Source organism: Eleginops maclovinus, chromosome 5 (genome assembly GCF_036324505.1).
Source record: "Eleginops maclovinus isolate JMC-PN-2008 ecotype Puerto Natales chromosome 5, JC_Emac_rtc_rv5, whole genome shotgun sequence".
NCBI lineage: Eukaryota > Metazoa > Chordata > Actinopteri > Perciformes > Eleginopidae > Eleginops > Eleginops maclovinus.
The window spans coordinates 11,312,114-11,324,128 of NC_086353.1; the positions used below are offsets into that span (position 1 = coordinate 11,312,114).

General features: G+C 41.4%; 1 protein-coding gene across 3 annotated transcripts in view; it reads right to left on the reverse strand.

The window, feature by feature from the left end:
- The window catches only part of rhbdl3 (rhomboid, veinlet-like 3 (Drosophila)), a 47,065-nt gene that overhangs the window by 6,653 nt on the left and 28,397 nt on the right, over window positions 1-12,015 (reverse strand). For all 3 annotated transcript variants that reach the window (XM_063883096.1, XM_063883095.1, XM_063883098.1), the window contains 3 exons: window positions 7,744-7,968; window positions 7,416-7,564; window positions 2,647-2,759 (listed from right to left, as the gene is read on the reverse strand). In XM_063883096.1, the coding sequence (XP_063739166.1) occupies window positions 2,647-2,759; window positions 7,416-7,564; window positions 7,744-7,968 (487 nt within the window). The remainder of the gene's footprint in view (window positions 1-2,646; window positions 2,760-7,415; window positions 7,565-7,743; window positions 7,969-12,015) is intronic.

A 12,015-nucleotide genomic window follows, 5' to 3' on the forward strand; every position in this document is an offset into this window, starting at 1 on the left:
TTACTTGATCTCTGAACTCTGTTTTGACCTCTGTGTGTGCCAGCTGACCCGCCCTCTGTTCACTATTGCTTGTTGTGCTTCCTGCACAACCTGGAGGTATCAAGTAAACAGTATATTAACAGCTGATAACTGTATCCTTTTCTAGAATTCTTCTGCTTCTACAATAAAAAAGTAAGACACAACATCCTCAAACATCACCACTAAACGCAACCAGAGCGTGCCTCCCCCTTTCTGCGGGTGGTCGATATCTAATTAAAACAGGAGACACATGTGTGTGTTTGTGTGTGTGTGTGTGTGTGTGTGTGTGTGTGTGTGTGTGTGTGTGTGTGTGTGTGTGTGTGTGTGTGTGTGTGTGTGTGTGTGTGTGTGTGTGTGTGTGTGTGTGTGTGATTCATGCAGAGTTTCCTCATCTTTTCAAAGGGAGGTTAATACCACAGGCCACCACAGCTGGTATCCCCAGGGTGCTAGTCACTGACCCCACACACACACACACACACACACACACACACACACACACACACACACACACACACACACACACACACACACACACACACACACACACACACACACACACACACACACACACACACACACACGCACGTATGGACACTCAGACATGGAGACAGAGAAATGAAATCTCACTATTAGCAAATAATATTCCACAATCCTCTCTCCTTTCCCCTGATATCAGCAAAACTCAAACACACACATCACCTATTCACTGCCACAAGGCATCAGGTTTTCCGTGAAAACACAGATTTTCAAAATGTATTCCCACTCCAGTAACCTCATGACTATTGTTTTGTACTTCTTCAGTAAAGAAATCTGAGTTTGCATACTTACTGTCTAAGCTGAACAAGGCTCAACACTGATATTTCCCCAGTGCCTGGGGTTGATAGGGAAGTAGGACAGAAGAAGTGACATTTCTCTGTGTGTCTGCTTCTCTTTCACATGTGCAGTTGCCTGCTATGTTTCTCCTAAATCTATCCCACTTTCACTTCTCTCCCATCCCCATGTTTCTCATATCCTGGTCCCCCTCTCCAAACCCTCTCAGGCTTATTAACACTTATGAATCCATCTCCCCTCCTCCATCTCTTCTCCCTCTATTTCACACTGACCCTGCTATTTCATTAATAATAATAATAATAATAATACATTTTATTTGTAAGCGCTTTTCAATCACTCAAAGACACTTTACAGATGAAAAATAAGTAATTAAAATACATTTAAAAACACAGAAACACAAGAAAACGCAGAGAAGTAGATACATTGTAAATAGAACAGCACAATACAACAGTCAGACAGAACAAAAACAGAATTAGGAAAAGTGGTGGTTAAGAATTATAGGCAGAGTGGAACAGGTGTGTTTTGAGTAGTGATTTGAAAAGTGTGAGGTCATTGCAGTCACGGATGTGGTTGGGGAGGGAATTCCAGAGGGTAGGGGCAGCAACGGAGAAGGCTCTGTCTCCCCAGGTTCTGTGCTTGGTTTTAGGGACAGTGAGGAGGTTGGCATCAGAGGAGCGGAGGTGACGGGGAGGGGTGTAGTGGTGGAGCAGGTCAGTGAGGTAGGAGGGGGCCTGGTTGTGGAGGGCTTTGTGGGTGAGAAGGAGGAGTTTGAATTGAATACGCTGAGGGACGGGGAGCCAGTGGAGGTTCTGGAGGACAGGGGTGATATGATCGCGTGAACGGGTGTGGGTGAGAAGACGGGCGGCGGAGTTTTGAATGTATTGGAGTTTATGGAGGAGTTTGGAGGTTGTACCATAGAAAATGCTGTTGCAGTAGTCGAGGCGGGATGTAATGAAGGCGTGGATCAGGGTTTCGGCGGCAGTGAAAGATAGTGACGGGCGGAGGCGGGAGATGTTTTTGAGGTGAAAGAAGGCTGTTTTGGTGACTTGTTTGATGTGATGGTTGAAGCTGAGGTTATTGTCGAAGATGATACCAAGGTTGCGGCAGAGGGGGGAGGGGGACAGTGTGGAGTTGTTGACAGTGAGGTGGAAATCTTGAGCTGTTTGGGTGAGGGAATTTGGACCAATGAGGATCATATCAGATTTGTCGTAGTTTAGTTGTAAAAAGTTTTCTTGCATCCAGGTTTTAATTTCCGAAAGGCAGTTTGACAGGATGGAGTGGGTTACAGGGGTGATGGATTTTGTTGAAATGTATAGTTGGATGTCGTCAGCGTAGCAGTGGAAATGGATACCGTGTGTGTGCTTGTGTGATCTCCTGATTGTGTTCATATGATTGGGCTCCATTTGAGATCTCTGCTCTGCCCTATTGTACATGATCGTAGGGGGATGAAAAGGCTTTGATGGGGCTCTGACAACCCCCTACATCCCACCACGTCTGCTAGGAAAACAGAAACACAAGACCATCTGCCCTGATCCTGAACACCCCACGCACACATACCCACAAAATGTTCTCATTGACCAGTATCCACCAACAGACCGTCTGCAACCTGATAGGCTGTTAAATTCACGAACAACATACAACAAGCAGATGGAACAACGGTGCAGCAGAAAGGCTACACTCTATAGTGTGTGTTTGTTTTGTCTCTGGGGTAGAGTGAATGTGTAGATAAAAGGCAGGAAAATGTAGGCATAAGTGGGATTGTAATTGTTGCATGTGTGTGTGAGAGCACATGCCCACCTGCCAGCACACCACACACGTAGACCAGTCCAATCCGCAGGGCTCCGTGGACCATTTCTAGAGGGACTCCCACCAGCAGCTGCATGGCCATGTTCAGGCTCAGGTGCTCAATTCTGTATAAAACACACACACACACACACACACACACACACACACACACACACACACACACACACACACACACACACACACACACACACACACACACACACACACACACACACACACACACACACAGAGTTAAATCCATATTTAATCATACAATTCAATCACAAAAATAACAATACAATCACAACAACAACAGAAATGTAATGATAGAAAGCAAACTGATATTTGTACTTAATCGGTGTTCGTTGTTGTTCTTTGATACAAATAAAAGACAATACACAGACATTGGCACATGTTCATTTGTGTGTGTCTGCGGTTATTGACTATGAACATTTACCGCTAAAGTGCAAAGAAATCTGTTCATTTGAGCTTCTAAACACTTCAAAAGAAACTACAAATACTCAAAATGTAATTGTGTCTATGAATATGTTTTTTTCATAATCTTTTAAACCATACCGCACCATTTTTACACATACTTGCGATCACAATCAGCGTGAAAATTACTTATTTTCCCTGTCAGTAAAGTACTCAAAATCCAAAGACATAGATGTGTTTTTATGTGCTGAACAGGCAACATGCTTCCGATTCCTCCTGTAGGTGAGGTGTCAGATGATAGACAGGAAAGACACCCTAGTCTGGCACCATATAGTGATAAAACATGAACTGTGAAACCCTCCAAATCTGGGTTTATGGTTAATGCAATGGAAGTGATTTTCAACACTGCAATTGTGAATGGTAGCAAATGATGGAGGAAAACAAATATCTACATGATAAAGACTGCAGACATGAACAGAAACCAGAGAGATGAAAAGGGTAACCCAGATAATTGACACAAGTTTTAAAAAACAAATTACTGAAGCAATACTAGAGGAAATCTATAAGCAAACTGTTAGTTTGCCACAGAAAACAATAAATCCTTCTGGTTTAGGGTGATATTACCGCCATAAAGCGTAAGAGAGTACAGTTTTATTATAACATTATTACCTGCTTCTGTTCCCCCAAACAACATATTATTATGCCTGCTCACACACAAACACACACACACACACACACACACACACACCCACACACCAATAAAAGGGGTGTGTGGAAGTTAACATTTCCCCAAATCTAGCTTGTGCTTCAGTATGATGACAATAAGCAAAAGAAAGCTTGTTCTCACACACACACACACACACACACACACACACACACACACACACACACACACACACACACACACACACACACACACACACACACACACACACACACACACACACACACAGAGCCCTTAATTCCTAGAAAGTCCTTCCAGTCAACCTCAGTGAACAGCACAGACACGTTCGGGTGTCACAGCATAATCCTTTTCTCTCCTTCTTTTTCCCTCTCATAATCTTCCTCATTGTCTCTCAGTCATTTCAAACACTGCTCTCTCTGTTTACTGCCTCAGTCCCAATTATACTGTCGTTTCTTTTTCACATTGCGCAAGGAGAGCGATGACAGGATGAAAGCGGTAGAAAGAGAGATGACTCTTTCCTTTTTTACTCGTTCTTCCGTTTAACAAACAGAACCTCTGAGTGATCTGAGTCTTGTGTGTGCATTCATTCAACAGACAGCCATGACATCCTAGAAATGAACACAAACATCCCTACTAACAAACAAGCAAGCACACACACAATCCCCCCGATACAGACAGGATGGAAAAACAAGACAAGGCTGATAATCTATTTAGTTTAAAACAACCCAGCCACCTCTTCTACAGAGCCGAAAGAGAGGATCGTTCCAGTGATCAGAGAAACAATAAGGGATATTGATTAACTGGGAGAGGCCTGTCCAAATGCACAAGGACAACTCCACTCCAAACAACAGACGCTATCTATTTCTATACCGCTAATGAGGCTGTGAAGGATGGGCCACACTGTCAGGCAGATCTGTGGATACCCATGAGAGATCCTATTGTGTCCAGATGACCATGGTGTCTTTCACTGCGCTCAACAAAAGCATTGTTTTATCGTTTTTCCTTTTTTCATCCCCAGCTCAAAACTACAGCTGAACTTTTACAATTAGTTGAGTTCACTGCACAATTCAAGAGCTGAAACCTTTTTTTTATGTCCAAGCAGCAACAAACTGATGAAAAGACTGTGATGGTTTTAGATTGTACTGATGCGCTCATTTAATATTATAAGCCACACTTTTCATAGGAGAGCTAAAAAGAAGCAGGACAAATGAAACTGGAAAGAACATTTTTGCTGTAAAATGTTTAGAGTCATGGTTTAACCGCGCAGGAAGCTAATCTTCCTGAGCGTATTGCAGCTTCTGACAGTTTTTGTGCCTGTGACACAGACAGTGGGAGAGGTTACAAAACAAAACAAAAAGGACAGAGAATCTGCATAATGCGTAGCTGAGGGATGTTTTTGGGCCAATATTTACACTCTGTTTTAGTGTTGAGAATTGGGAAGGATCAGTCCTACTGAGCCGTTGATAGGATTACATGGTTTGTAGATGTGTGTGAGAGAAATACAGCTTGTGTGTGTGTGTGTGTGTGTGTGTGTGTGTGTGTGTGTGTGTATATATATAGTCATGCTTTTTATTTATGTCATTGACATATGCCAAAGGTTATTTTATCACTGCAGCATATAAACATAGTTATTTTGGGTAACTTTGCCTCCATAACCTAGAACATATTAATCAAATTGGAGGATAGGTCAATGAAAATGTTTCCTAGTATGTGACAGGAAGTGGGGCATATTTATTGTGCTGTTTGTATAACGGGCACCTTCAGCTGCAGGTTGGGTGGCGTTTTTAAGCTCCATGCTCACCAAATTTACACTCTAGGGATGTGTTAGGTCAACTTAACCTCCTGGTAGGATTTACAATACAGAGACTATGAAAAATGCGTCTTTTTGTGCCTTCTAATGAAGGTCTCTCCCATTGGGAACCAGATCAGCATCAGCAAATTAGCTGAAATGGTTAAGCCAGCCAGCCAACCAACGAACGAGTAATGTTCCTCTACCCCAAAGGGTCAAATATAAACCAGTAATTAAATGTTTATACTCACTGAATTATTTAAAGTATTATTGTTTTGATGAGCCACGCATATTTCAGAAGTTGTGTGCATCAAATTCGAAACACCCTTTTAAACACACATCTTCAAAATCTGCTAGACTGAATTAGTTACGTTTTAATTGTTTGAAGTGGGGTTTCATGAGGTACTTATCCATTGTCAGTATATTAGCAACGGTAGATGTTGGTCAGCTCGCCCACAGTTTAGAGAAACAGACAGGAGTAACAGCAAGGGAGCAAAACAATGAACTGCTGTGGACTGTGGATGCAGCAAAGCATCTTTATGGCATCTATAAAGAAAGGCCTACCTTAAAAAATCTGTAGCAGTTTAAGTGAACCGTATCTGACAGAATATTGTCACAGCTTTACCTCGCCACAGGACAGCCCTTTCCAAATGGGAACTGAAGCAGTAATATCCATCCATGCTCTCTTTCATTGCAACCAGATCGCTTTGACAAAACACAGGATACTCAAGTTTATGGCTTTCTTTTAGTTTGCTAAAATCAGTGTTGCTGCCCCTGTCCAAACCAGTACATTGCTTAGCCTCCATTTGGTTCCTCCTGTCTGCTTCTCCAAACCAGTTGCCCTCAGAGAACATCATGCAACACCACATACTGTAATTGGACACATTGGTAGACAGAAATGTATTCCCACAAGCTCTTTTCATTGAGCCTCTTCCCTTGAGAACCTAAATCATTTCGATTTGTTCCTGTGTAATTAATGCACGTTAAACATACCATCTCCCTCCTTTTATCCTAACATACATCCCCTCTGTCTCATCCTATCACACACCGTCCTCCCTGCCGTCTCTTTCTGGCACCTCCACGTTCTCCTAATTAAATTACCATTTTATTAGTTCTCACTATTGCCTGAGACTACATTTACCCAGAAGGTTAATTAAACCTGGATGACCTGGCCTGAACAGATAATAAAATAGTATGCGGTACTCGTAGCGGGAGAGGAGAGGAGAGGAGAGGAGAGGAGAGGAGAGGAGAGGAGAGGAGAGGAGAGGAGAGGAGAGGAGAGGAGAGGAGAGGTGGGGAGAGAGGAGAGGAGAGGAGAGGAGAGGTGGGGAGAGGGAGTTTCATGATAGGTTTTTATCAAATTACAGAGACAAATGTTCCCCACACTCAGAAATGACAGCAGTATTGTGGTAAATACACATTACAATAATAGAATAATACTTGTTTTAAAACATGATAGTATACGTTTATTTGTCAGTTGTTTATTTGTTGTGTAACTTTATGAATAGTGAATTCACTGAGTGTTACAAAATACATCCAAAGACTTATTAACAAGTCACAAGCCCTCATCTGCATTTCACCTTCATAACTGAAAAGGATTGAATTGTTTTAGATGGTGTGTTTGACTGGAAATAAATTCCACTGTGTACTTTTGTTGTTTGGTTTGTTTGTAATCATTATGCAACAAGCTCTCAGTCCCTCAAATGCCATAAACAAAAACTACCTGAGGCATGCAGGATATGTCAGGTTTTTGTTAAACTACTAATATGTTAGTTCCTTCCATTGAGATTAGGTAAACAATAAAGAAAACATGTGTAATTGTGGCATTTCTTTCTTGAGATAAAACGGGAAAATAGAGACATGTGAACTCACCCTGTGTGCATGAAAATGTAGCTGAGGTACCTCCAGGCCTGCGCTCGGAGCTGGGGGTGGTACGGTAAGGGGCTCTTTAGGAAGGACGGACTGGATACCTGCAGCACAAGGCGGTCCAGCTGGAAGCCATAGTACATGAACACGGCCACCTGAGGAACACAGGTGGATAGTGTTGGATTTTAGGAGGAATGGAAGCCGTCTAGACATTATAAAAAACATAAGAAATAATGCTCTGCTTCTTAAATAACACAACAGGGCTTTGGCGATTATATGAATAATAAGAGATCTCAAAGAACAGATATTGGTCTTACTATCCTTAACTATTTACCTCAGCAATGGTGATAGCCAGGATGAGCCAGGGTGGGGGACAGTAGGTGTAGCTGTCAAAGTACCACTTGCGGTCGACCTCGCGGGGCAGCGTCTCGTAGGCGACATGTCGGACCAGACGCTGAGACAGCCCCAAGCCCGCCTCATCTCTGAGACTGCAGACTTTCAGCTGCCTGCTCCCCTGCAAGATGGCCCTCCGGAAACTGTTGGAGCGCTTGTTACTCATCTGGAGAAAGGGGGGAAAACAAAAAGTGATGCAATGGATGAAAAAGAAATGCAGGATGAAAGAGGAGACAGGGAGAGATGTACCATCAATGGTTCAACTCTTTTTTTCATTAATGACCATCCTATTTTATTAAACATATAAACACTCTGAGGTACTTTTCATTCTGAAATATATTGCCAAACGACTCGATGTACAGCTGGATTGTCAACACCCTCTGGGTGCAGGCTGCACGCACAAATCAGCACTGTGACAGACCCTGCCATGGCAACAGAATGCCTGTCACATCACCTAGCAACCACCAAACCCCGCTGTTAATCCCCCTCTGTCTGAAAGTTCGTTTCAAAGCATGCATATGTCCATTCTTGATGAGCGGAGAAGTTCTTCATTCAGAAACAAAATTTGTTTTCTGAGCGCTACCATCTTTTCGACTTGGTGCAATCTGCTTTACAGCACAGGGGTCAGATTTGACAACTGCTAGGCTTCTTATCTTCCAACACACTTACCCATAATGCACCTGCATATAGCCGGCGTACACAGATGCACAGATTGTTGAAAACACACAGCCTGACCACAGAGAGGATTTTAGCGATGTGTTTCCCCTTTGAATCTCGTGTTTGAATTATTCCTGGACCTCCCTTGGACCAAAAGGTATAGTTCAGATAGAGAGTCTATTTTTAAACGGCAGAAAAATGTGTTTGACATTTAGAGGCAGAAATAATGAGAGCATGTGCCTTTATTACTCACCCCAAGCAATGGGTGGAAAGTGAAATATCACCTCATCTGAGTGCACTATCTATAACCTACAATTAAATAATGATCACAATAAAGCTTTTTAATTTGCCAATTTTCAACTTTTACTCTTTGAGAGGCAACAATTCAGTGACAGAAAAACAAGCAGGTAAAAAGTGAGAATAATATGACAATGCTGTACATTTTTTTTACAATTTATATAAACAAATGTTGGGATTGTTATTCGAGAAGAAGCATATTTATAGAGGGAGAAATAGAAATACTTTATGCATTGCATGCTATCGAGCACAATGTCATTTCTCATTTAAATGTTGTCTGATGCCTGTCCCACTTCTCTCCCAGTCTCTTCCTCACTCTGCTCTGTTTATGTCACACTTCATAACTCAAACCTGCTACTGTGTTGGAGTCTCTAATATTACAGATGTGAGCTGGTGTTATTTAAGGCAACATGAGGGAATGATATGGTTTTAAGCAATGGCATAGATTTGCAAGATAGATTACTTTAATAATCAGTAATAAAAGTACAAAAATGATTGATATAACTACGATTTAATAAAGTTTTGTGCACCAGTCAATCCTTAGATTAAATACAAAGTTAAGTCCCAGGTCAAACGTACGATAGAGGGGCTTGAGCGTGTTTCTATTCAGTGATTGTGATGTTATGTTAAAAAATCTGGTTTTAAATATTTGTCCTTGTTAAGGTAATGCTGTGATGCAAGAAAAATGTCAGACCCCACCTGACAATACACTTTAATAAAATTGTCTTGATCCGTTACTACCTTGACTTCAAAAGCTACAACTTTCAAATGTCGCCCGAGGCAGTAATTGATGTTCATTCTGGTACAAGCACTTACTTATCAGAGAAATAAGGAACATTTTAGTCGAAGAGAGTGGACATACTTATCTGTGAACACGCTGCAAATAATAAATTGAAGAAGCAAACATTGCAAGGCGAAAAACAGCGATAAGATGACAGATGCAAAGTCAGAATATCAATAAAATCTCTATGCACAGTTGGCTGATGGTTCTTCTGACACCGTTTAATGAGACTTTAGTGTCTCTGCATGGGTCACTGTTTGGAGATAAACCTCAGAAAAAGCCAATTATTTAAGCCTTTATGTTAGCTACAGAGGACTGTGGGAAAATGATTACGGGTTACCATGGGCACTTCTAGACCACATACCAAAGAAAGACACACACACACACACACACACACACACACACACACACACACACCCACACACACACACACACACACACACATACGCACACACACACACACACACACACACATACACACACACATACAGCCACACATACTTCCCCCAGGCAGCCATGCTCCATAAAGACAGTCAATTCTTCGTGTGAAGTGACTGCAATTCCTCTCCTCTTTGTAGGACACAAAAGAGAGAATGACGTTCTGTCTGTTTACCCACTGGCAAGAGGAGAGGGAAAGGAAAGAGGTGAAGGGGACAAATGGGAGTTTGGCCAGCAATGCACGATTTCACTGTTTTATCAATAGAAGGCACAGTCAGAGGAGAGGGACAGGGAAGAGACTTTAGAAAGAGAGGGGGGAAACGATAAAGATGGGAGTTGGTGTAAAAGGAAGAAGGCAAGAAAAGAGGGACAGATAACATGTTTTTGTTTTGTTTTATTTACTGGTAAGACAGTGAAATGCAATGAAGGGTTTTCTAGTATAATAACTTTTTTAAAGAAATTGTTACAGCAACAAATACAGCCTTCACTAGGTAATCTACCCGGAACATGTATTCGTGAGTATTTGATTGGCCAAAACAGTGACATGCCATATTGCTGTATTATGTTGTGGTAAAAGCTGAGCTAGGCTTAAAAAAAAAAAAGATTTAGCATCTTCTGCCTTTATGAGACAGGAGAGGACAGGAGAAGCCATCAAACCTTTTGCCACAAACGTGGAACTTTTGTCTAATAATTAAATATGATATTATTGTGCACTGTAGCCTTAGGTTTCCCTTCGTAATAACATAGGAGGGTATATATGAGAATATATAGGAGGAGTGTCAACATAGTGTATCTAAAACAAAATCAGACATACACACAGGATATATGTGAGTGCATCTGTAAACACCAGCATCAAAATCATCTCACAATTTCATCCCAAAGGTAGAAAAATGGAGCAGTTCAAAGCTATTTGTAGATATTACAGGAAGTATAAACATATTACTGAGCCAGCTTCTACACAAAACAGCCGCAGTGTGTTTTATGAGAAAGAGTCAGACAGGAGAAGATGTATAGACAGAAAGAAGAAGAAGGAAGGCACTGATAAGGAAGAAGAAGCGGAGGAGAGGCAGAAGGAGAAGGTGAAGAGTGAGAGAAGATGAAGGGAGGTGGAGGAGGTAAAGACAGGGTGTGAGCGGTGATTTGAACGCTGACTGTGACGAAGCAGCGAGCACGCAATTACTGACAATCACATTGATGGAAGAGCTGTGGTGCAGAGGGGGAGAAGGCGCATCACATAAACCCCTCACAGTACGTCTCTGTCTCTCTTTCTGTTCTCCTTCTCTCCTTCTGTGACGGCAGAACAGCTGGGGAGATAGAGATGTACCAACAGAAACCAGGCACTGACATTTAGCTTGTTAAAATAATTATAACTCGCTCAAATACTGATATGCTTTGACCCCTTTGATCTTCATCTTAGAGTCCATTAATGCCTGCTCCTTCGAAGGTTCGTTATATCATGTTTACATTCCTTGAGAGCTTTTTTCACAGAAGTGCGGTTTCAGACAAGGCCGAAATCCTTGTAGATAGCACCGAACACTTAATCTGGAATAATTTTCTCTTACTTTTAGTCCATAGACTAAACCTTTCATTTTGGTATTCAATATAGGACTTAATTATAATGGCTTGGTCTGTTAAAGATAAGAAAGTAAGGATATAGCAGTAAAAATGTTTCAAGGACACCAAGGTAATGTGTTAAAATTACTTCTTTGGTCTGACCAACTCATACTTCTCTTATTTATTACAATTATTTAATATTACAATTATGTCACAGTGCTAAACCAAAAGTTCAAGATCCCAAATATTCTATTTAAAACTGCAGTATATAAAAAAGAAAGAAAAATCTAATTTTAAAATCTAAAAAAGCAAATGGCAATTTAGTTAGATAAATTATATAAAAATCAATTCATCCAACTAACAAAACTAATTGTTTAAGCACTCCATTCATTGCACAGCATATTACCATAATCATCATGAATACATGTCACCACTGTCTTTCTCCCCCCTCACCCCTCCCTGTGTTTAGCTTTTGTTGTAGCTGCC